Source organism: Rhineura floridana, chromosome 6, assembly GCF_030035675.1.
Source record: "Rhineura floridana isolate rRhiFlo1 chromosome 6, rRhiFlo1.hap2, whole genome shotgun sequence".
In the NCBI taxonomy this organism is placed as follows: domain Eukaryota; kingdom Metazoa; phylum Chordata; class Lepidosauria; order Squamata; family Rhineuridae; genus Rhineura; species Rhineura floridana.
The window spans coordinates 55,833,820-55,860,327 of record NC_084485.1 but is presented as its reverse complement, the minus strand read 5'-3'; the positions used below and the strand labels follow the sequence as shown (position 1 = coordinate 55,860,327).

At 41.5% G+C, this 26,508-nt stretch overlaps 1 protein-coding gene across 4 annotated transcripts in view; it reads left to right on the top strand.

Annotated features, from left to right (window-relative positions):
- Positions 1–7,506: 7,506 nt before the first annotated feature.
- The window catches only part of MAGI3 (membrane associated guanylate kinase, WW and PDZ domain containing 3), a 274,835-nt gene continuing 255,833 nt past the window's right edge, over positions 7,507–26,508 (top strand). For all 4 annotated transcript variants that reach the window (XM_061631977.1, XM_061631976.1, XM_061631979.1 and 1 more), the window contains exon 1: positions 7,507–8,019. In XM_061631977.1, coding sequence (XP_061487961.1) covers positions 7,692–8,019 — 328 coding nt within the window. In that variant the 5' untranslated portion in view covers positions 7,507–7,691. The remainder of the gene's footprint in view (positions 8,020–26,508) is intronic.

The window sequence follows — 26,508 nt, the reverse complement described above, 5'->3', positions numbered from 1 at the left end:
AGGCATGGCACAACCATAACAATATTGATTTTTGTAGTCGTTCTTTGATTCACATAAGTGCATAGCAGATCTGATGATTCTTAACATTATCTTTATCCACTTTTTGGAAAATGCTGTCCCAAGGTCATGTGGTATTGAATGCCAGTACTACTCGTAGTGGACCCATTCAGCTTAATGGACATGACTAATTTCAGTGGGTCTAGCCTGAGGAAGATTTAGTTGCATACAACCCCCAATTATTAAAGTACAAGATTTAGCATGTTTTTTTTTCTTAATTGCACTTCATATAAGTGCAAAGATTCAGCCCCAGTCTCTACAACGGGAAATAATATAGAAAATCCTGCAGATGATGTAATGGGGGTATTTTAAAGGAGAAGAGAACATGTTTGGTCATTTGTAAGTTCTGCTTCAACAAAGACTTTCCCCCAGAATTGCTGGACCTGGGGGCAAGTCCATCATATATGGTATAGAGACCCATAACCCCACACTCTCTCTAACATATATTGGTATTTTTGCAGGGGATCTTACTCTACAATACCGGATGTAAGTACCAATAGTGGAGGGTTTTCAGGGCATTTTCACATATTCTGGCTGACGTGGAGCAGAAAGAAGCTTTTACAACTCCCAATGCATCCTTACCACTGACAAAGATGAAGTCGAAAGTTGAACCAGAATGTTATATATTTTAGACAGAATACCCTTATCGCAAGATCCTGTGGAATAAATTAAGTTCTCAAAGGTCATAGATCGAGTAGCCTGAATGAGCAGTTGGCTTATGAAATGCAAGACCTGATGTTATCCAAGAGTGTGGTATTCCTGTCAAAACGCTGCTGCACTTTTGGTCTGGTTAAAGGTTTCAAATTTTTGTAAAAGTCTTTTATCCAATATAATCCAATATTTTCCCAATCCTTAAAAGTGATGCAACCTCTCTATACTGTAGAACCTAAGGTGAAAAATTTATGGTGTGACAGAGAAATTATATGACATCAATTTTAAAGGTCTTCCATACTATGAAATCTGTAGAAAGAAAAAGGTTAGAAATAGCGCTTAAATGTTTTTTAGAGAAGGTCTGTTGAAAAGCAAGTCCATGTAAGAGGCCACAATCCCCTTTGAATTCCATCAATGTCTAATGCAGTTCCTTCAGCTGGTGCAGGAGGTGAAGTATGTTATATAAATGAGCCACATTGTGGTACCATTTGAGATTGGGAATCACTACACCTCCCATAGTCACAGACATGTATAGAGTATTTTGAGGTAGGCAAGGCCTCTTTCTTTAGTGGATGAACCTTGTTAAAAAAATTTGCTGCTGTTTAAGCATACAATCCGGGATCATAACAGGCAATATTTGAAAAATAATGAGGCAAAATCATCGTTTTAATGCGTGTTACAATCTAATCAAGATAACATATTTATCCCACTTTCTGAATTTCAAAAATACATCCTGAACTAAAGGTTCAAAGTTTTTAAGAAATAAGTTTAGATACGTCCTTGAGAATAATAACTCCCAGGTATCTAAAGGATGTAGTACAATGTTTTAGACCTGAGAGATGCTGGAGATTTAAGTTGCAACTGGGAAGGACTATGTACCTGCAAGAGGCGTGAATTTATGTGTGTTTTGTCATGTGCCTGGGAGAGAGAGTTCAACCGGGGGGACTTTCGGGGGCCCCAATTAACGTAGTGACGGGTAATGGGAGGTATGGTGTTGTGAGAAGAACATGCCAGGTAAGGGGAACTCGTCCCAGACAAGTTGTGTCTGTACCTTGTTCCGGTCCTTCTCATACCCGCAGGACTGTTGGTTGTCCTATCAGCCAGCTCTCGGATCTCCAAGTGCTGCTTCTAAACGCCAGGTCGGTACATAATAAGATCTCCCTCGTCCACGACTTAATTGTTGATGAGGGAGCCGACCTGGCATGCATAACCGAGACCTGGGTGGGTGATCAGGGAGGAGTTACTCTTTCCCAGCTCTGCCCACCTGGCTATACGGTTCAGCACTGTGGTACATCCGAGGGTCGGGGAGGTGGGGTGGCTGTGGCCTATAGGAGTTCTCTCTCGCTCATCAAGCACCCTGTCCAGGTGATGACTGGCTTGGAATGCCTCCACCTTGTGCTGGGTCAAAGAGACAGACTGGGAATTTTGTTGGTGTACCGTCCACCCTGCTGCCCAACAGCTTCCCTAACTGAGCTGTCAGAGGTAGTCTCGGAGGTACTGTTGAAGTCCCCCAGACTATTAGTACTGGGGGACTTCAACATCCATGCCGAGGCTGCTTTATCTGGGGCGGCTCAGGACTTCATGGCCTCCATGGCAACCATGGGGCTGTCTCAATTTGCCACTGGCCCAACGCATGTGTCGGGGCACACTCTTGATTTGATCTTTGCCACTGGACATGGAGATGGTGATCTGGAGGTGGGGAGTTTTTTATTGACCCCATTGTCATGGACAGATCACCGCTTGCTGAAGTTTAGGCTTACAGCCACCCTTTCCCTCCGCAAGGGTGGAGGACCTATTAAGCTGGTCCGACCTCGGAGACTAATGGATACTTTGGGTTTCCAAAGGGCTCTGGGGGATTTTCCGGCTGATAAGACAGGCGCTCCTGTCGAAGCCCTGGTCGAACTGTGGAATACGGAAATGACCCGGGCCGTGGACACGATCGCTCCTGCGCGCCCTATCCCATGCAGAGCTCATACAGCCCCGTGGTATACCCCGGAGCTGAGAGCGATGAAGCAAGAGAGGAGAAGGCTTGAGTGCAGATGGAGGTGTACTCCTGATGGATGCAACTATGCCTTGGTAAGTGCCTCCACTAAGTTGTATACAGAAGCGGTGAGGGCAGCGAAAAAGCGATACTTTGCTGCCACTATTAAATCATCTCTCAACTGCCCAGCGGAGCTCTTTAAAATTGTCCGAGGGCTTTTACATTCTAGCCCTCAGGATATTATAGAATCTTCAGAATCCCGCTGTAACGAGTTCGCTGGGCACTTCCAAGATAAAATCTCTTGCATCCGCCGGGACTTAGACTCCAGTATTATGGCAGTTGAACCTAATGAAGTATCCGGAGCACGGTCTTGTCCTCATTTATTGGATGAGTTTCAGTTGGTACAGCTTGAGGACGTTGACAAGGTGCTTGGACTGGTGCATGCAACCACCTCTGTACTGGATCCTTGCCCCTCTTGGCTAGTGAAAGCTGGCAGGGCTGGAACAGCTGGCTGGGCCAGGGAAGTGATAAATGCCTCCTTGAGAGATGGAGTGGTCCCTAGTTGCTTAAAAGAGGCAGTAGTGAGACCACTCCTGAAGAAACCTTCCCTGGACCCAGATAATTTGAACAACTATAGACCGGTAGCAAATGTTCCATTCCTGGACAAGGTCTTAGAACGGGTGGTTGCCAGCCAGCTCCAGGTGCTCTTGGATGAAACCGATTATCTAGATCCGTTTCAATCCAGTTTTAGGCCCGGTTTTGGCACTGAAACAGCCTTGGTCGCCCTGTATGATGACCTATGTCGGGAGAGGGACAGAGGGAGTGTTACTCTGTTGATTCTCCTTGATCTGTCAGCTGCTTTTGATACCATTGACCATGGTATCCTTCTGGAGAGGCTCACGGAGTTGGGAGTTGGAGGTACTGCTTGGCAGTGGCTCCGCTCCTACCTGGTGGATCGTCTCCAGAGGGTAGGGCTTGGGGAGCATGGATCGATACCCTGGACTCTCCATTGTGGAGTCCCGCAGGGATCGGTCTTATCCCCTATGCTTTTTAACATCTACATGAAGCCGCTGGGTGCGGTCATCAGGAGTTTTGGAGTGCATTGTCACCAGTATGCTGATGACACGCAACTCTATTTCTCCTTTTCATCTTCTTCAGGTGAGGCTGTTAGTGTGCTGAACCGCTGCCTGGCCGCGATAATGGACTGGATGAGAGCTAATAAACTGAGGCTCAATCCTGACAAGACTGAGACACTGTTGGTGAGTGCCTTCTCTGACCAGATGGTGGATGTTCAACCTGTTCTAGATGGGGTTACACTCCCCCTGAAGGAACAGGTTCGTAGCTTGGGGGTTCTTTTCGATCCATCCCTGTCTCTCGAGGCGCAGGTGGCCTCGGTGGCACGGAATGCGTTCTACCACCTTCGGTTGGTAGCCCAGCTACGTCCCTATCTGGAAAGCGACGACCTCGCCTCAGTTGTGCATGCTCTGGTAACCTCTAGATTGGATTACTGCAATGCGCTCTATGTGGGGCTGCCTTTGAAGACAGTTCGGAAACTACAGCTGGTGCAAAACGCAGCTGCTAGACTGCTGACGGGGACTACACATATAACACCTGCTCTGGCTCATTTGCACTGGCTACCTATGCATTTCCGGGCTAAATTCAAAGTGCTAGTTTTGACTTATAAAGCCTTACATGGCGCGGGACCACAATACCTAGCGGAACGCCTCTCCCGATATGAACCTACCCGTTCACTACGTTCAACATCTAAGGCCCTCCTCCGAGTTCCGACTCACAGAGAAGCTCGGAGGGTTGTAACAAGATCTAGGGCCTTTTCAGTGGTTGCCCCCGAATTATGGAATAGTCTCCCTGATGAGGTTCGCCTGGCGCCTACACTTTTATCTTTTCGGCGCCAGGTGAAAACCTTTTTATTCTCCCAGGCATTTTAATCTTTTTTTTTAAGCTTTTAATGTATAATTGGTTGTTTATTGTTTTAATATTTACGCTCTACTGTTTTTGTGATTTTATTGTATTTTATCCTATGTTGTGCACCGCCCTGAGAGCCTTTGGGCTGTGGGTGGTATATAAATCGAATAAAATAAATAAATATAAATATAAGAGTTCAGATTTGACACCTTCCCTTCTGAAGCAGCCTGCTAGCAAATTCTGCTATCATTACCTTCCCTGCCTCTTTGTTAATCTTGGTGGGCAATTGGGGAAAGTGAGTGGGGGGAGGGATTTACATAGCAGCCTTCCCTAATCCAGTATCCCCTAGAATAGATGCTGCTGGACTCCATCAGGCCAGGGAAGGGTGGTGCATAGGAAGCTACCTTATAGCAGGCCAGAGTAAACAAGGCAATCAAATAAATAAACTATGAACACCGAGGCTCATTATACTGAGGTGGATTGGTAGAGCTGGATTTGAATAGTTCCAGTGTCTTGCATTGCAAGTCCAGCTGCTTTCACTCCCTGCATTTTATGTGTGCTTTGTCCCTACCTTGTATTTTTTTGCTGTAAAAGAATGCACAGGTATCAATCAGGGGATATTGCTGGGCCACTGCTGGGCATGGCCATGGCCTTGAATGCTATGGCATTCAAGCAAGGAGTGGTAATTTCATAAAATAAATATTGAGGGTAGTGGTAGTGGGGTATGTGTTGACAGACTATCCGACCTCCTACATATTTTTCTTTTTCTTCTCGTAAACATCAATCAACAATATCTGTAGAAAAACAATCTGTAAGCAATTTAAATGATAACACAAGGGTCATTATGTAATTTCATTTTTGTTAAAAATGGAAGAAAAGCAGATTAGAAATATACAGGGAGGAGTAGATGGTGATAGACAGAAACAGACAAGAGTTAGGTTTCAGAAAACGGAGGCTGCAATCCTAACCCCATTTATCTGGAAGTAAGCACTACTGAATTCAATAGGACTTTGTTTCTGAGCAGACATGATTAGAATCGTGCTGTGAAGCGGCAATTCTTAACTGCAATAGAATAATAGAGTTGAGAGGGGCCTATAAGGCTATCAAGCCCAACCCCCCTGCTCAATGCAGGAATTCAGCTTAAAGCATACCTGACAGGTACAGTTGCCTCTTGAATGCCTCCAGTGTCAGAGAGCCCACCACTTCCTAGGTAATTGCTTCCATTTTCATAATCAATGAAATATTAAGTCTTATTGAACTCTGTGAGACTTACTTCTGAATAAACAGGCTTAGGGCTTTACTGTATTGGTAGGAAGTGTCCAATTGGTAGTATGAAAAGGGAATTAGTATGGCTATTGTCCAGGAACTGCTTAAGTCAATGTCCTTGTTCTTAATGGAACAGAGTGCTGCAAAGTACATTTTAATATCTGCTATACCCTTTTTCTTCTTTTTTGCTATCTATATGTGTGTAAACATTACAGGCTGCATTGCTATGCACACTTACTTTGAACTAAGCTCCACTGAACTGACTGAAGAATGTTCAAGTAAACATGTATCTGCTCAGGCTTTAAAGTGTACGATGCTGAGAACATGGATTTAGCAGTAAATTCCACTGGCATCTGAGAATTCCAAGTAAAAGTACTTAGGATTTGTTTATGAAATAGATAAGATCAAATACAGGCATTTAGAATTGTACTATTTAAAAGCAATCCACAACCATTTTCCTTTGGCATGGGAGCCAGGTGTCAGAGGTCAGCACCATCAGACAAGGTTCTAGAGCTTTGGGAGAGGTGCTGGCAGAAGGGGCCGCTGGGATGTTTGCTGCTTCCTGAGTGGGTACATCCCTTGCTTTTACATAGGAACACCTACTCCTCTGTGCCTCTTCCTCTCCCACCCAAAGTAGGTGCATGAGTGGCAGTTCATAGGACTAGCCACCTTGACTCTCCCTCTGGTCAGTGGTGGGGTACTGGGCCCAGGTCTACAGCCCAGAGGAAGTGGGCAGGCTAACAGAAGAGATTGCTCCTCAGGTGAACATGCAGATGGCTACTGGCAAGGAGCGCCCACTGCCTTCACTTCACTGCCTCCTGCTGGGCTGCATAGAAGATTGCACCCTCCTCGTTGTAGCACTTAATGCATCTGATTTATTTATTTATGACATTTATATCCTTCCTCTCTATTTTATCCTCACAACAACCCTGTGAAGTTAGTTTGAGAGACTGTGACTGGCCCAAGGTCACCCAGCAAGCTTCATGGCAGAGTGTGGATTTGAACCCTGGTCTCCCAGGTCCTAGTCCAGCACTCTGACCACTACACATCACTGGCACTGATGAAGTTGACTGCAGTCCATTAAAACTTCTGCCATAAAATTTTGTTGTTGTTGTTTTAAGTCCTTAAGGGGCCGCAAGACTCTCTGTTGTTCCTTTATGCTTGGCTGCCAGTTCAGAACAAATGGGGAAGGCAGCTGCTCTGACTATTGCCTCCATTCGCTTGGTCTCGTCCTCTGCGTGGCCCCAATCCCAAATGTCCAAAAAGAGCAGAGACGTCGTGGCGTTAAAGACAGTTCTGCCTTCATTTCCTTGACTTCTGCGGGGCGGGAGGGAGGACGGGGCCAGCCTTGCGTAGGCACAGTTGTAAGCATGCTACCCGGGGACTACTCACTTCGAGTAAAAACTACTTAGGACTGGAGTATGAACCGCCCTCAGAAGCACTGCAAAGCCATTGACTTGTGCCTTCAGGTTTGCTGCGAAATTCTACGCAAGTCCTGCCGCAACCCTTTCCTTTCTCTGAAAGTTCTTATCTTCTGACGTCAACCCACTTAGTCCCACCCCTGGGAATGTCGGGCGGGTCCTAAGAAAACGGCAGGGAGGGGGGAGGGAAGAGGTGTGTCCAACTGGAGGAGGGGGCGTGTCCCTGCCGCCGCTGCCGCCGCGTTAAGGGAGCCAGTTGGGAGGCAGTCGCGGCCGGTAGTGGCTGAAGGAGGCGCGAGTGCGCGCGCGGACGGTTGGCCGGCCGCGAGGGAAGCTCTGTGGCGGTGGCTTAGGGCAGCGCGCGCGCGTAGGGGCGCCTATGGTGTGGCCTCATGTCTAAGACGCTACGGAGGAAGCGCCACTGGCTGAGCAAGGTGCAGGAGTGCGCTGTGTCTTGGGGGGGTGGCTCCGGCCCGGACCCCGACCTCCTGCGGGGTGGCGCCGAGCGCGGCGAGTTCCCTTACCTCGGGAGCCGCCTGCCGACGCTGGCCGAGTCCAGCGGCGGGAGTGGCCCCATCTTACTCTCGGGGAAGTCCCCCACCCCCGGAGACGTGCTGCTCGAGGTGAACGGCACCCCGGTAAGCGGCCTCACTCACCGCGACACCCTGGCCGTCATCCGCCACTTCAGGGAGCCGGTGCGCCTGAAGACCGTACGGCCAGGTCAGTCTGTCCGTACAACTGTCCGTTGGGCAGCTGGGGAGGGAACGCTTTTTTCTCTTTCCTACCCCTTTAACCTCTCAGAGGAAGAGTGGCCCTCAAGTCACCGCCCTCGGCTCCACCCAGGCACACCTGCCCCTCTTCAGACACCCCCACCTACCCGCCGTAGCTCCCTTCCTGGTCTCCTTTACGAACCCTTTCATCTCCTAGCCACCCTGATTTTTTAAATTTTCTCTCTCTCTTTTCTTCCCCCATCTGAAACACTACCCTGTCACTCCAAGCCCCTAATCTGGGCTGTGCCCTTTTCCCCACTGCCTTTTCTGCCAAAGTACGTTTTTCCTCATCTCTTTTCCCTCGTGCTGTTTTTTCCCCTTCTTTCATGTTGGTGCAGCTAGCTTTCCTAATCTGCGCTGTTCTCGCCGACTTCTTATCTCTCCGTATTAAGATGAAGCTATCTTCTTGTCATATCTCCTATCCTTCAGGGCACACATCACCCTATCAGTGCCACCCGACTTCTGTACTTCCTGGAGCACTCATCTCTATCTAGTTTTCCTGGGCATATTGGCCTTTCTGTCTCATATTTATTTCTTGTCTTCTATATAGCTGCTTCCCTTTTCTGTTTTTCTAAGGCAAACCTGACCATATCATCTCTTCTCTTCCCCTCTCCCCCATCTGCTAAATCATTTCCCTGAGTAGACCTGGCCCTTCCTGTTTACTCCAGTATTCACCTTCCGCCCCAGTGTTATTGTTATTACTCAAACGCTTCCATTTGCAAGACCTGCTTTAAGCTGGAGAGGGACTGGCCGGCTTTGTAGTAGCAAAGAATCTTAGCGGGGTTTGTATGCGGTTTGTTCCGATAAGGTCTGTTGCTCTGCATGACGTTAGGATATAGTAGTTATTGTAGTTTTGAAGTGTCTTGCTTTCTTTTCAGTGGATTAATTGTTCTCTTATAATTACCAATATTGCTTAAGCCGGTATAAGGTATATTTGACTTTTGGCATAGTTTCTCATAATCTTGGTGTTAGCAGCTTAGAATTTTCATTTGCTACTCTGACAGTTTATATGGAGAAAAAGTCATTACAACAATTTGAGCATTACATACTTTAAGGTTTGCCATAACTCATTCTTTTGTGTGTGTGTTTCTATGCCATTTTTTCTCAATGGTAGGGGGAAGCTTTTAGTTCATGCGTATTTGGGGGAGGGAGCTGTTGTAATTGTTCTTCATGCTTGAGCAGGCAGGTTCTCACATGTTGTATCTGTGGTGTAGACCCTGCAGCTCTTTTCAGTAGAACAGATTAATGTTACAATAGGCTGCTAGTTTTATATTTGATTTCTAACATTGTTGAACTGATTTTCATCTATGGGGGAAACAACATACTTGTGATTAACGTTCTGTTTCAGCCTTCCCTGTGGCATTCGTAATCCAGTGATTCCTCTGCAAAGCAAGTTGTTTGTATATGCTGTGAGAGAGAATGAAGTTTATAGACCACTAAGGTTTACTGAATGCTAATGTTACTCTTGGGGAGGATTAGTGAATGAACATTATTAAGAGCTATCATTTAGGCTAGTTGTCTGCTTGTTATAGGGGGTTCATTATTTCTTTGTATAAAAATAACATTTCTGCATGGCAGAAATATGAATGAGGCTAGAATGGTGATCTCCTTTTCTTTGGTCTGTTTCCCCTATTGAGTAAGATACATCCTGCGATACCTCTTTAAAACACTTCAATACTTTCAAGCAAAACTTAAATCAAGATGCCAAGAATTTTGCTTGATGCCTTTCATCATGTTTGTTTTTTTCAGTATTGTGACTTTGTCTTAAAATTCCTCTTGATATATGGGGAGCAATACTTGACTGCATACAGATTATATTTATTTATTTATTTATTTATTTATTTATTAAATTTATATACTGCCCGACTAGCAATAGCTCTCTGGGCGGTGAACATAAAATAGCATAAAAATACAATGAATGACAAAATAATACTAAAATACAATCAACAATCCAATACAATAAACATTTTTAAAAGTAAATCAGTGTAACTTAAAATGCTTCAGAGAATAGGAAGGTTTTGACCTGGCGCCGGAAGGAGAGCAGAGTCGGCGCCAGGCGTACTTCCTCGGGGAGCCTGTTTCATAGTTCGGGGGCCACCACTGAGAAGGCCCTAGATCTTGTCACCACCCTCCGGGCCTCCCTGTGAGTTGGAACCCGGAGGAGGGCCTCAGAACCTATTACAGTTCATAGAAACATTTGCTGTTGCATAAAAACAATATATTGGTCTGAAGAACAAAACACTAAACATAGTTTTTGGGTATGAAAACTCCAGATTATTGCCCTGTGATCTTAGTGTTATAAATTAAATGCTCTGATATTTTTATATTTTGTAATTGTTCCTTCTTTGTTACAGTTAACATATTTTCTTCTAGAATTAGAAGAACCTTAGAATATCTAAAATATGAACTTGTATTGTCTGTGTGAAGTATTGTATGAATATAACATACAAATGTAACAGTGTTTCTAGGGCTACAAGATAATTCTCTATTTTGTTTAATTTTGAATGTTACATTGAACTTAATGTTCAATTCTGAATGTTTTATTGTGAACTCAAGAATGTGCAACTTTCTGTTCTTTAAGACATACAGGAAATGGGATTTTTCACTTAATAGATATAACAATAGGTTATGAAATCAAGCTTCAAGCTTTCATAAACTTTCAGTTTGACACAGCAAAATACAGTAGTAGAGGTTAACCTTGAAATAAGACGCTTATGGTGATGTTTTCGGATCTACAACAGTTTATGTACAATAATACATAATCACTATGTAAACTGGTTGTGAAATTGAGATGTAATTTTCAGTAGAGGAGGACATAAAGGAAAACCTTGAAAATTGATGGTAATTTTATTTCTCTTTCAAGTGATCTGCCTAAGATGTTTTCCTAGAGTGCATGTTTCATGAAAGAAATTCAGAGATTTTAAAGTAAAAGCTAATTGTCATATAGTAGAAATGTCCCAAATAGATGTTTTAGCTTTCAGTACCATAAAATTATTACATTAATGTCAAAAATCCCCATTGATCATATGAAGTGAGGTATTAGTTATGGAATTATGGAATTATCTTTGTGCATGGTCTGGAACTAGTGCAAATTATTTGCAATGAGTCATAAGAACAACTTGAATTTCTGTCAACTTCATTTTTTTGATGGAAGCCTCATCTTGCCTTGGTAGTGTTAACTGGTGTGTATATAGGAGATATTGAAAAATTGTGTTAATTACTTATCCTCCTCACCAGTATGCATTTCAAATGTCAAGCTGTTGCTGAGCACGGATACTTGCAATCATAGAGGTTGTAAATTTGGAGCTAATTATAGCTGCTGTAGTACAGCACAATATGAATATTAAGTAGACAATTTTGACAAACCTTTGTTACATGATACAACTCAATTTTGGTAAAATATGCCTCCCATGTGCTTTTCATTTATATCTAGTTCTATAGTTATCTTGCCACATATATTCATTTCCCTTGGAAATAATAGCAAACTAGCTTCAGTGTTCCCACCTTGAAAAGAAGATGCTTTGATTGAAATGTAGGAATATGAATCAACTTGTGCTATGTGTATGTAACTTCCTGTTGAAAGTGCATGGTTTCATATGGAAATGTTAGGCTGCAGATATTAGCCTTAATTGTTTCCAGTTAAGAATTGTGTGTGGCTTTAGTTTTGCTACAGAGACCTTTGTTGTAGCTATTTGAATTCCAGTTGCTTTCCTCTACAGTAGAAGATAATGAAGTATATTAAGCTAGAAGTAAGACTTGTATAGTTTGAACATAAAGGATGAGGCTAGGATGAAGCTCATCTGATAGCCATGCTGTTTCTGATCCCTTTGCTTTCTATTGTGGAAATGAGTGAAACTTCAGCAAATATAATATAGCAGGGATAGAATGCAGTCTGGGTGCATTGCTGCTTTGCCATTAATTCAAATTGCTGCTCTGCCATTAATTCAGTTGGCTTCTTGGCACATGGAAATACATTTTGTTAAATAATGGGCTTCACGGGATTGTTAAGAGGGTAAAGTGAGGCAATGGGTAAGATTAGGTCACAATATACCCTTGAGGTATATTGTAAAGGGCAGAGATCTAAATACACTGACTTGCTTGATGTATGTCATGCATTGTAAAAGGGATGGAGCTGTATGGAAGTGTAGACAGGTGACTAGGAGCTAGATATGCTGGCAATAAATTTATGTTTATATCTTCTAAGAAAAAGAGGTGGGGATACAGACTACAGGCCGTAAGCTGTAAGTAGGGAAAAGGGCCCATGGGTTTCATCCACTCTTTCTTTGCTGTTTAAAAATGGATACTTGACCTCTTTCAGCATGATTGTAATGCTGTGCTGTATGTACACTGCATAATGCTAATGGTAGATACACCTCTGCCTCTAATGTCTTTGGTGGAAATTGGAAAGAAGCCGAGGGAGACCTTCAGGTTAGAAGAAGAAGCAAGGGAAAACACGGGGATGATTAGGGAGCCAAGTAAGTAGAGCAGTAGATGAGTGGTAAGCTCTTTAGAATGCTGTTTAGAAGGTAAATATAACCAATACTGATGTAATATATGAAAGCGAATGTGGGAAATACTAATTTAGTTGCACTGATAAAACGTGTTTAATGAAATTCTGTACTATCTTTAATATCTTAACATCTTAGTATTTTGTCTTATGGAATTCTGTGTTGCAAATATTTCACAGATATTTGCTTGAAATAACTGTTGTTCCTAAAGTTGAACTTCACTAATAAATTATTTTGACAGGTTTACTGGTTTAAGTTGTTCCTGGGTGAAGTAATTTTCTGCTTCTCTGCATCACCTGTACTACTTTAATATAATTTCTCATCACACCTTTTTTGTGTTTTTTGAATCTTGCATGTAATTTCTTTTCACTGGTCTGACTAACAAACAATTTCACACTTTTTCTATTCAACTTGAGAGATTTGTCTGTGGAAACCAGTGCTGGCTTGCCTCAGTATGTTTTATACGTTATTGGATGTACAGACCCATATTGGCGTGTATATAGTCCTCCTGGTTATACAAACCTAAATTGGTTGTATAGACATTTTGGATTTCATTTTTAACATCAAGTTATTGTAAATACTGTGTTATTTGTTTGGTACCTCCTATCTGTGCGACACTATTGCACAGTTGGGAGGATTTGTTATACTTGCATTTTGGCTGTGGAATTGACTTGGTTTTGTATTCTGCTGCAAGAATTGTGACTCGCATACATGATAGTAATTCTTGCCACACAATAAGTGTTTTGAGGCCTGCTATCCTATGGATCAGTGGAGTTCACTTTTTTTACTCTTGGTGAACCCTTTCTACACTGAGTTATCTGCCACAGAACCCTTGCACATTGATGAGATGTGGAGGGGGAATGACTGTATTTCCACGACTCAAATTTGTCTTGTTTGGCATTCCAATAAGACTGTTACCTTGCATGAAGAGTATGTACTAAATGCTGACCTGTGACTGAATATTACTTGGAAAGATGGAAATGGCTGACAAGTTGCTTTTCTGGTTCCTCAAGGTGCTGGGGAACACAGTTTAAAAAATGCTTTGGATTTTGTATTATAGCATTATACATGAAGTTAGAGTCTGCATAATATCAGATTTGTGCTGACATAGCTGCCTCATTCATGTAAAATATATTTTGTAGCTTTGTGTTAGCACCATTGTTAGTATGACCATCTTGATGCTGGTACAGTTTTGGAATGCTGTTAGACTTAATATGCAGTGCCAAGATCATGCAAGTATATGAATTCAAAAAATTAGGAAATTAGTATTAAAGACTTTATGCTCTAACTGAAGGCAGAAATTTAGGCATAGACTTTGTTATAGGACTGTGCAGACTTTTTCCTACTTTGGATTTTATCATATGAACTAGTAATTTTTAGTCGGATGGAAACTTAGGCTGCAATTTTATGTACACTCAGCAATCCTATGCATACTTACCTGATAATTTTGGCCCACTGAACTCAGTGGGGCTTTCATCTCAGTGGGCATGTATAGGATTGCACTGTAAGATTGGGCAAATATTCATCCGTTTTTCCCAATCTTCTTTGGCACCAGCTTCTTCCCTCCCCCTCCTCATTGCCTGAATGAAGCACATGGGTGATTCCACTCTATTAAGGATAATATAATGAACAGATTATATCACACTGCTATGTAGCCAATCTGATCTGGCTGCCTGATATTACTGTTGGTGAGGACACTTTAAAAAGCAGAGAACCTCTTCACAAGGAGTACCACAATAATTTAAAAGGGAAACATGATACTGGCAACAATGTTTGTGGGAAATGGTGGGTAGTTTGTGGTCAGCCATACTTTGTGCTTGCTGTTCCTTTAAAAAGTATACCTTGTTGTTATTTATAAAATAAGCTCAAAGTGGCTTACACAGAAACAAATAATTCAATGCATAGAAAACAAAACAGTGCAAGTTACAGTAAAAACAATTCCAATTACTGAAATCAACTTCATACAATAAAACCAAGAGCAGGATGCTGAAGGAAAAACAACTTTATACTCTATACACTTATTTCTATTTAGAAATCTGTGCTGAGTTGATGAAAGGATGTAGTGATAGCTTGTGTGATTTGGTCACACTACTCAAAATTTAGAATGTATCGCATATGCCAGAAAGGAACTTTGTGGAGTAACATTTCATACTACAATGCATGTAAGTACAGTTTTTTTGGCATTTGTTTTCACCAACTTTTAGTTATGGGACTTTGTAAAAGCTGAGGAAATGTTCAACTTCACTGTGTAGCTTCCTCCCCCCAATCTTTGTCCTTTTTCTTTCCCATCTTAACAATAGTTTCCAGACTTGCATAGACCACTTTTCCATTGTTATCCATTTACATTTTAAAATATTTTCTGCTATAGGATTGTTATTTCTGTGACACACTGCAGCTCAATAATAGTATGAACAAATGGAAGGAAAATAACTTGCAAAATAACAGTTGGAGACAGTATGCTTCTGAAAGCCAATTGTTGGAGGCTGCAGGGCGAGAGAGTGCTCTTGTGCTCAGATCCTGCTTGTGGGCTTCCCATAGGCATCTGGCTGGCCACTGTGAAAAAAGGATGCTGGACTAGATGGGCCACTGGCCTGATCCAGCAGGCTCTTCTTGTGTTATATTCTTAATTCTCTTAAAATGAGGATTGTGGTAGTTATTGATAAGATTTGATCACAAATTAAGGGTGCTTTACATTCTTTCTACTTGGATAATTTTTGAAGAAATAGTTTCCATTCATATTATGAAGATTCAACCAACCTATTGGCCCACTTCACATGTCACATTACACCATAGTTCAAATCAATCTATATATTAATATACAGGGGTTTCTACCTAAGGTGTGCACTGTTTGTGGCAAGGCTTTACCGCCATAAGCACAACATAAGACTGGAAATAAAAGTATGTACTCTTGACACTTTAGAATATTCTCTAATAATCTACTCTATTACTATTGCAAGATTTGTTCTTATTGTTTGGGGGTTATTTTCTTAATCTGTAATGCTTTTGCAATTGCTCTTGTGTATACTGTAGGGCCCCAATCGTACGGTGGGTTACGTTCCGAAAACCGCTGTAAAGTGGAACCCATTGAATAGAATGGCGTGCGATGCCCGAAAACCTCCGTGAAAGCGGAACAAGTGCCATATGAGTGGGGCTTTAGACTAATTGCGTCTAATTGAGACCACTGTATTAGTGAATTGCTGTAAAGTGAAGCGTTGTAAAGTGGGGCCCTACTGTATAGGCATATATCATGTATCCACTGGGACTCTTTGCGTGTGTATATATAATTCACTAATAGGCAAAAAACCTTGTGGTTTAAGAACATGCCTATAGCCAACAGATACTTCTATCAAACTTTAAAAAGCAGGGGAATTGGGCAGCTATAGTGAATGCACCAGGGGAGCAGGAGACCTGACCTCCTCTGAGATCTTGTACTGCCCTACAAATTTGTGAAAAATGCCAACGCCATTTGGGTTGGTCTTTCATAGTCCAATCCACTTGCTGTGTAACTTGGAAGAATTTGGTAATGTGCCTCTGAGCATATGGTGAGTGGTGGCAACACCTGCAATCAGCTCAAAGAACAGAAACAAGACGTGTGCTATGCTGATCTTGTTTTAGCAGGGAGGAACAACAATGTTAAAACAGCTACACAGGAAGTGGATTGGACTGTGAAAGACCAACCCAAATGGTGTGTGCATTTTGACAAATTTGTAGAGCTTCAATTAAAGCAACTGACTGTTAAACCACTCTGGCCATTGGAGCTCTGTCAGGGGAATAGTAGTCTTCTTTCAGCACACTTCACAAATGTCTAAAGTGAAATAAAGTTCTGGTGTGGGTGTGGCCCCCTGATTAGGCAAGCCCAGCAGCTGTGAGTCTGACTTCAGAACATTGACAGTTGGTTCTTACTGAGCATGCCTGGCCTTATCATTGAGTTCAATGCTATATTTCTTAAATTTCTTAAAAATCAGCCAGGCATTTTTTAAACATTTAAACTGCAGAAGATGAAGGTCAGAGTATAGGGTATGGTCAGTAATGGGATTACAGGTATTCTGTGAACATGGCTGAGTTTTTATTAATTTCAACAAATTATGAGATTTGACAGAAAAAAGTCCAAAAGGGATCTGGTTTTTCTCTCTCTCTTTTTACACTTTGAACTCTTGTTTCTCTTTGACTGTTTTGCGTATCACCATGAAAATTTAAAGGGTTGTTAAGCAAGCATTTCTGCGTTCAGGACTATAAGTTTTGTAAGGTTTTGTTTTGAAATGAATTTATGGAAAACATCAGAATGGCATGGGGGTATTTGCAATTTAACATTGCGGAATGCAAAAAATCCATGCTGACTATAGTATACAGCCACTCTTGTGGCTGTATAATATGCATGTATCATTGTAATGGTCTTAACTTTCATGGATAAATTAGCTTTAAAGCACTTATGTTTGTTTAGCCAACAAAACATTTTGCTGTATTTTGTGGCATTTGGGTGACCTTTTAGGAGCTTGAATATTTTTTCCATCTTCTCTGCTTGCCAGTTTCATATGCTCGGTCCAGTCTTCATGGACAACTTTGAGTGCATTGATATAGAGTGGTTTCTGTTGCTTGTTTCATGTATTTATATGCTCCATTTCTACTTGATAACAGGCATCCCAAGGTTGCCAGCAATAAACACAACAATATAACACAACGTTAAAACAGAAATGTGAGAAAATTAATTAATACAACAATAAAAACAGCATCATTATTGCCTCTAATATCAAACTTAGATGTGTCTGTGATAGTTAGTTTGGAAGTGAAATAGAACCGTTTGAAAATAATGGTTTCTGCGTGTTCAGGAGACTTTGTAGGTTTGCTGAAATATATTTTGTCCATCAAGACTAGCGTTGCCAGGTCAGAAGCATCCCAAAACCTGAGGTTTTAGGGGCGGGCCTGAGTGATGTCATGGGGGCGGGCCCGAGTGATGTCATTAAGCATGATACATTAAGCATCAATCACAGTTGCTTGGAGCATACAATTAAAAAAAAATCTGATTGGAAATTAAACTAGGAATCTTAGCTAAAAGATGGAGCCTGGGTAGGGAACATTTAACCTAGCCTACTTGCTTTTGACAAAAAGGGTTTAAGTGCCTTCAGGCCAGGCCAGTCACCAGAAGGCCACTGTAGGAAAAAAGGAGCCTAGTGTTGTGGAGATGTTAAATGGGAGCATTCGGGAGTAAAGATGGATGCCCCTGAAGGCTGCAATTCTAAACACACTTACTAAGGGACTAAGCCCCATAGAACTCAACAGGACTTACTTCTGAGTAGATATAGCTTGGATTGTGCTGTTGGTAAAGCTTGACTAGGGATCCTCTGCAAAGACATCCATATCCAAGCAGGGTTGGCAACCCCCTGCCTGGAATGCCCTGCCCTTATCTTTTAATGTGACTGCTCCAAACTTCTTTACAGATTTAACCCTTCACTTCAGAAAGAGGTCTGAGAGATGAGTAAGAGTAAGAAGATTCTCTACCCGTTCTGTCTACCCTGTGGGCTGCTATAAACTCACTTTGACAGCCAACCCAATTCCAGGGAGTAATAATTGACAGAGAGAAAACACACATGGTTTGGTCTACCTTCACAGGCAGCAGCTTGGGAACAGCACCTGCAGCCACACTTTCAAGTATGTGAATTCTTTTTTACCACTGTTGGGCAAGAAACAAACTGCCATGCAACCGACATCAGCAATGGGTTTTAGGGGGTTAAGCTGAGCGCATGCAACCACTGCTGTTGCTTCTATGGATGTAAAGGAGTGAGGTTAAAGGTAAATGAAATGCAAACAGAAAACGAAAAACGCAACAAGATACCAAACACAACAAGATTCCTATGAGTAAGGCAGACAACTTAGCATCCCACAACCGCTCAGGATTCATAACCGAAAACCAAAAGTAAAGAAATCTTTGCAGCCAGTCAGTTAATGCAGAATGTTGCGGCATGATTGCTGACATGAGTGAGATCCTATCAGCACATAATACCTCTGCTCTGAAATCTGCACTGGTTGCTGATTTGCTACCAGGCCAAGTTCAAGCTGTGCTTTCCATGTTATGGGTGCCACATAGTACTTGTTCTGCTCTTGTAAGAAACCAGTCCTGTAAAGTGGCAGCATTTTGGATACTCTGTTCATAGGGTTTTCATGGTAAGAGGTATTCAGAGGTGGTTTACCATTGCCTTCCTATGACTTTGGACACATACCATACTTTGGACACTTAATGAGAAGACATGATTCACTAGAAAAGACAATACAGAAAAAATAGAAGGGAGTAGAAAAAGAGGAAGACCAAACAAGAGATGGATTGATTCCATAAAGGAAGCCACAGACCTGAATTTACAAGATCTGAGCAGGGTGGTTCATGACAGATGCTATTGGAGGTCACTGATTCATAGGGTCGTCATAAGTCAAAATTGACTTGAAGGCACATAACAACAACGAAATGGCAGTACCTACGCTTTGGAACTCCTTGCCTATTGACATTAGGCAGACGCCTCTTTTCAGCACCTGCTAAAATCATTTTTGTTTAGGCAAGCCTATCCACACATGTAGAAGCAATTGTGTTTTTAAATCTGTTTTTAACTCGTTGTTGGTTTTATGAATTTGAATGTTTTTCAGTATATGTCTTTAACTGTTTTTGCCAATAATTTTATTGTTTTAATTCTTTCTGTAAACCGCTTTGAGATTTTTTACAATAAAGCAGTATATAACTAAATAAAATAGATAAATAAATTTTGGAGTCACAGCTTTTAATAATGTTTTTAAAGATGTTTTGTTTTAATATATCTTAAAGTCTGTTTTTATGATTTTTGAAGTGTTTTTTAGTGTTTTTGTTTGCCGCCCTGGACTTCTTCTGAGAGGAAGGGCGGGATATAAATCAAATAATAAATAAAAATAAATAAATAAACTTCATTCACCCAACCCAAAATTTAGAATCATGCAACTTTAAGCTGTTTTGCAACTGCTTATACTTGTTTTATGGTTATTGGTTTTTAAAGGATTTCATTTCTTACTGTGAACTGCCTTGGTTTCCAGTCACCAACCCTACCTCACAAGGTTGTTGGAAAGACTACATGTGCACGCACATGCACACACACACTCTTGTAAAAATACACCCCATATAATAGTTTATTGTCAAACCAATTGGTCATTGCAGAACGTTTTTTTAAAAATCAGTATTCGTTTCCTTCATAATAAAAAATGTGATACCTAGGTAAACTCTGCCTAATTGCTTTAAAAATAGGGTTGGAAGGAGAGGGAAAGATTTACAACACAAACACAATTTTTTGTTATGTTTACTCAAAAGTCCCATTAATTTACAGCACAATCCTAACCGTGTCTACTCAAAAGTAAGTCCTAATGAATTCAATGGGGTTTACTCTAGGTACATGGGATTAGCATTGCTTTACTCCCAGAAAAGCAAGTATTGGATTAAATACTTTCATATTGCCAAAGTTTTCAAAGCACTGCCCTCTCCAACAGCCCAGGGTCTGATTCTTGCACACAAGAGAAAAAAACTTTAAGCCATATTCTTACTTATTCAAACTGAAGATCTCAAAGCCACTATTTCCTGACGTTGCAATGAAGTCTAGGCACTGCCTGGGTTAACAACTCACAATCCTGAAAGGGCGAGGTTAGAGTCAGAGCTTGGGAAAGTTATATTTTTGAACTACAACTTCCATCAGCCCAATCCAGTGGCCATGCCGGCTGGGGTAATGGGAGTTGTAGTTTAAAAAAGTAACTTTTCCAAGCTCTGGTGGAGCTAGGAGCTGCTATACAGATCCGTTAAACAGATTTAACAATCGTGGGGGGGTGGCTGATGTTTTTGTGTATATCTCGGGAACCAGACCACCTAGAAACTTAATTTTTAAAAAAATTGAAGCTGACGTCCAGAGATTAAGGTGAGTTAGCCGGAGACCTGAAGGGGACCCCCAAAAACTGGAAACTCTAGCTGAAAACCAGACACCTGCTAACCCTAATCATGACAGTTCTTTAAAATTTCAAGAGCCAAGGTAGCAAGGAGCTATACCCATTCAATTGTAGGATCTATGGAATGATAAGGGCTTCATTTTGGAAAGAAAAGAAAGTGGAGAGAGAAAGGGAATTGAATTGCTTGAGTCTGTAACAGCTTATTGGATTGGGGGAGGGGCAAATGTTTGCCACTAAGTTAAAATACTCTATCCTTCTCATAGTGTTCAGCAGTAGCTTTCAATAGGTGGGACCCACTATTGGATCTTAGTGTAACCTAATGTTGGCCATGATAGCAGCTTTACCACCATACAAATACATGGCTAAAAATTAAGAAGTGGGTCTCCAAATGCACGTATTCAGGAAGATTGCAGGAGGGGTGAAGAAAAAAAGGATACCTTTCCCCAGTCGGTCCCAACCCTGAGTCCCTTCACTCAAAGGAAGAACAGGAGAGTGGGGGAAAAGAGAAAAGTGTCCTTTTCCTTCCCACTCCGTACCATGGAACCTTCCTCTTACTTAAGCAGGAGAAATTCCATTAGGAACTGGGGATACACTGCAGTGTTTTGCTGTGGGTCTCCACTGCACCAGCAGTACAGAACAAACAAATATACTCCTTTAAAATATTTATGTAAAAGAAAGATTTTTATCTTCAGAAGAAGGGAAGAGAAGAGGCTACAGAGACTTACCTGAGGCAGGACACCACTTAAAAAAAAAGTCCTATTCCACAAGTACTACCTGACTCATTTTAGAGGGAACAAGAATAGAGTTTCTGATGATTATCTAAGTATCCTGGCAGATTTCATAAGGGAGTTGTCCTTTAGGTATCTCAGGGCAGTATTCAACTGAATAGTTGTGCTAGTGCAAGGATTAGTGCTAGCGCAACAGGTCTGACTTCCTTTTCTCCTCCCCCCCACGTGTCCCGCACCATCCCTAAATAAGCTGCAAAAAGTTGGGGGAAAACCCAGAACAGATTTAGTAGGCAAGTGGGTTGAGGAGAGGGAGGAGAATGTTCCATTGTGCAAGGAGAAATCCTTGTACTGATGGAACCAGCGGATTAGTGCTATATTGAATACAGCCCTTAGTCCCAAGATCTTGTTAATAAAAAGGAGCAATTTGGATCCAAGGCAGCTAAACTAACTGGTAACTAGTGAAATTGTTGGGGACATAGGTGAAGCATGCTTCCTGGGGTGAGTCTGTTAACATTTGCTCTGCCACATTCTGGACCAGTTTCCAAACATCCATTAAAATACCCTGATGAAAAGCTATGAAAAGCAATGTATTATTGCATTGCACAGGTTAACCAGAGCATGGATGGTGGTTGCTAGGTCTCTGTTGCACCAAAAGCAGGTTAAATATCTAGCAAACAGGGCAAGACCCTGCCTCTCACCACTACTTTACAAGCATTCTCTCCTAGCACTTGTGTATCAAAGAAGGAGCAACACTATCCATGTCTACTAGTAAAGTGTTGTTGGCCTGGTTGTTAATATGAATTAAGTTATATGACTTAATACCTATGTTGGGATACAGGCAACCAGTTCTGTAAGCTGCTTTGCCAATGTCTCATAAAATGTCTTGTAAAATGGATTATAAATACTAGAGCAGTCAGTGTGGATGTAGATTGCTCTTATCATGGTTTTATTTAGGAGCATGTCTTTTGAATGGATATATAAAATATGAGGCCTCAAAAAAAATTGGAACTTGATTAAAATGTCTTTTAAAAAGTCTTTCCCTACCCATATCACTGATGCCTTTCTCCTTTATTTTTATATAGCAGTGGTCAATATGTGGGTCAAAGAGTTAGAGGTGCCTCTTTTTCTTATCTTTTGTAGCCTTAACAGTGGGAAGACCTGTGGGTCTTGAGTTGAAATGGGTATTTGTGGTCCAGTGTGTCACTTAAGAAACTGAATAAAGGAACTTGTTCTGGCTATATTAAAGATTGATTATGGAGTTCCGGTCTATCAGTTTTGAGGAGGGAGGTTCTGCCCGTGTGCATGCCTTGTAGTGTTACCTTTTCTATTACACATGTCTTTTTGAAATGTTCATGCTTCTCATGCAGCAAGTTTTTCTGCTGAGCCAGTTCCCTACTCCAAGCTTAGCCTCAGTCCCCCATGACAGTGTCAATCTATGCAGAATTCTCATCTCTGTTGGATGGCTGTTCTCTTTAAAATACTGTTTGAATTATAGGGAACAAATAATTGATGAAAGTATTCTCCTGGATTTGAAATGTTATATTATGGAATATTACCTAGCTACTGCAGTGCCATAAATTTCAATGTATCTGCCTGCCTACTGCAATACATCCACTTACCTAGCCTCTTTAGGCTATGGGGCAGTATACAAATGTAATAAATAATAATAATAATAATAATAATAATAATAATAATAATACACATGCAAGTATTATTTATTTATTTATTTATTATTTAATTTGTATCCCGCCCTTCCTCCCAGCAGGAGCCCAGGGTGGCAAACAAAGCGCTAAAAACTCTTTAAAACATCATAAAAACAGATATTAAAATACATTAAAACAAAACAGTGTTAAAAACATTTTAAAAATAACTTTTAAAAAAGGGTTAAAATATTATTAAAAAACATACTAAGCAATTCTAGCACAGACGCTGACTGGGATAGATCTCAACCTAAAAGTCTTGTTGAAAGAGGAAAGTCTATTATGTGCTTATGTTCTTCAGTCAGGGAAAGGAGAAACAGAGTCATTCAGGCTGTTGCTGAGGGAGAGAAGTGGCACCAAGAGCTGAGCATTCTCTGATGTGAAAGGATGGATGAGGTGGGAAATACTGAGCGTGAGGAGGGTGAACCTGATGCAGCATATTCTGTAAGCCATATAAAGGTCTTAAGGGGCTTTAAATATTTTCCTTGTTATATTCAATCTGATGCAATACATCCATGAAAGATTGTGACAATTCCTTGTCTTCTAGCACCCTCTATTCTCAAGAAGAATCATTGCTCTCTTCTAAACAGCAGTGTGATTTTGTAGATTCATCACGTATTTGATATTAGGGCCAAATTACAGGGTTATGGGATTTAGAGTAAAAAAAAAAGGATAAGCCATTCTCCCTCTTACCCTCTTTTGAAATGCCTGCTTCCCCTTTTAAGGGCTGTTGTGCTACCAGTATGCATTTTTACTCTAGGTGGCTCCAATTTTAAGATGAATTGCTGTTTGTCCCCAGTTAAAGTAGACAATTTGATATATTTCCCACAATCTCGAATTCTAAAATAAGCAAGGTTATTGGTTGTTTCAGATAACCTTTTTTCCAGACTATTTTGATTCCCCCAGTCAGAGTGGAAGTAAGCAGGCTGATAGCACAATTAAAAGAGATCCTCTTTGCATAATTTTTGCTCACCAAATAACCCTGCCTGAGTCAGTTGCTCAGCCTAACCTACTACCTCACAGGGTTGTTGTGAGAATAAAATGAAGAGGGAGGACAGCCATGTACAATGAATTGAGGTAGGATTTGAAGATGATGATTATGATGATAATAAATATGCAGCATTTCAAATTAATTCTGTATGAGAAGCATTCCATGCCAAGCTTGGAGCACCAAGGAGGAGGTATAAAATGTAGGTAAAACTACTTTTGACAAAATGCCATTTATATCTCTATATATAATTAGTAATAAAGCGGAATAATGTACGTAAAGCATTTTTCTCTTTCCCCTTATTATTTTAGTACTACTTTGTAATTTTCTTTTCATTAATGAAATTATTTTTATTATGATGATTATTATTATTAAATAATCATAATAATAATTAATTCTGCACAAGCTTCTATGCCAGCCTTTCCCAACCAGTGTGCCTCCAGATGTTGTTGGACCACAATTCCCATCTTTCCTGACCATTGGCAATGCTGGCTGAGGCTGATGGGAGTTGTGGTCCAACAACATCGGGAGGCACACTGGTTGGGAAAGGCTGCTCTATGCACTATTACAAAATTGCCTATAGTGGGTGTGTGTGCATGGATGGTTTGAAATAGGTTTGCTTTGGAACTTTGGAAGGAAGGAACTATATGGAACAAACTTCCCCTGCCAGCAACTAAGGCACTGGCGGGGCTTGCCTGCCCAAGGGAGGAGGGGAGGAAGACGGAGGCCACCACTCATAGCTTCGCACGCCAAACCAAATGCAACCCCCTCTCACTCTCTCTTCCAGCCAGATAGCATTGTGGCTCACACGCACCCAGGCCAACCTTTTCCCCTGTGATGCAAAAAAGGGCAACAGGAGCGGCTTCCTTCACAGCCTCGCTCAGTGCAAGCACACACACACTCTCTTCCAGCCAGCTAGCATTGTGGCTCACACGTGCCCAAGCACCCTGCATGCAAAAAAGTTGCAAAGCATTTCAGATGGAGCAAAGTAGCCATGAAGGGTGGCGGACAAGAAAGTATTCACACACACACCATCGTCACTCACCTCCACAGTTCTTCATCTCCATTCTGCTGCTGCCTCCTTCATCTCCTTCATCCACATCCTTGCCCTCCAGCTTTCTTCCTCCACCCCTTTCTTTTCCACCACCGTCCATTTTTGAGAATTTCTCTCTCTCTCCTCTCCACGACTGTCTTGCTCAGAGCACGAGGGAAGAGCAGCACTGCGCAGAAGTCCATTATGAGGCACATGACTTTCATCCACCAATCAGAGGAGCAGAAGACTTCCCCTGCTCTCCCCCAAGTAACGCCGGAAATGTTAAAGTTACAGCTCAAAAGTAATGAAATTACTACTGTTACCAGCAAAATGTAATGAAGTTGCCCACTCGTTACTGGAAAAAGTAATAAATTATAAGTAATTCGTTATTTGTAGTGAATTACTTCCAAGCTCTGAATTCAATACTATGTTCAGTTGCTAAAAAACCATGTAATACAGTACAAATGTCAAATTGTTTTCTTTAACAACTTTCTGCAAAGTACTATGGGCTTCTGCAGGCTGATTATTATGCCCCCTTCTAGTTATGTATGTAGTATTCAAGATTGATGTTTTGCTCTAAGGTTTTTCATCAGTGCCATAGTCCACATTTGTTGGAGGCAATCCTCAAACATGTGAGGTGGTACAGATTTCCAAAAGTTTGCTATAGTTACCCTGACTCTTGCAAGTAAACAATTAGTAGATCCTTACAGTGTAATGCTGAATTTTCTTCATCAAATACAGATAAAAATGCTATCCTATGGTTTGGAGAAATTTGTTGCATTGTAGTAACATTAACTTCCTTAAATCTTTTTCTAAAATCTCTCAACACACATTTTTTTATTAGCTCTGATATTGAAGCAGGGCTCTCCTCCTTGTTGGAGAGGTTGTGAGCAGAGAGGGATTTTCCTGAACATGTAGAGGTGCTGTCTGGTGGTAGAAACCATTTGGGAAGCAGTGTAATTCAGGAAATGGGACTGACTGGTCACACATTTATGTTTATGTAACAGGGTAAAAACTGTTTAGTTTTCATCATAGTCCCTTATATAAAGCCTTGTACTTTTGTCCTGGTTCCTAGGAAAGGGAAGGGGGATGGGGGAAAGTGTTACCTTGGACTAGAAGGCCATGCAGCCATGGCTTAGGCCTTTTCCCTTGCTTTCTTGTTAATATTTTTTGTTTTTGTTTTAATGACTGGCTTGTCTGTCATTGGGAAGCAATGGGGAAAAATAACAGAAGTAAGCTGGTTACAGTGGTTCCATGACTCGGATGATTTCCTATTCTTCCATTTCTGAGAGGACTCTCCTGTAAGGCAATCTGAAAGGACTCCGAAATCCTGTACAGTAGGGCCCCGCTTCTTGGTGACCCGCTTTTCAGCGTTCTGCTAATACAGCACCAGCAGGACAATCAGCTGGAGTGGGGGCTGGAGTTCCCTGCACTCCAACTGATGTTGCTGGAGGAGGGGAAGATCACCTGTAGTGCGCTGCAGCTGATCTCTTCCTTAGTGATCAGACTCCGGAGGAGGGGAAGATCAGCTGTAGTGTGCT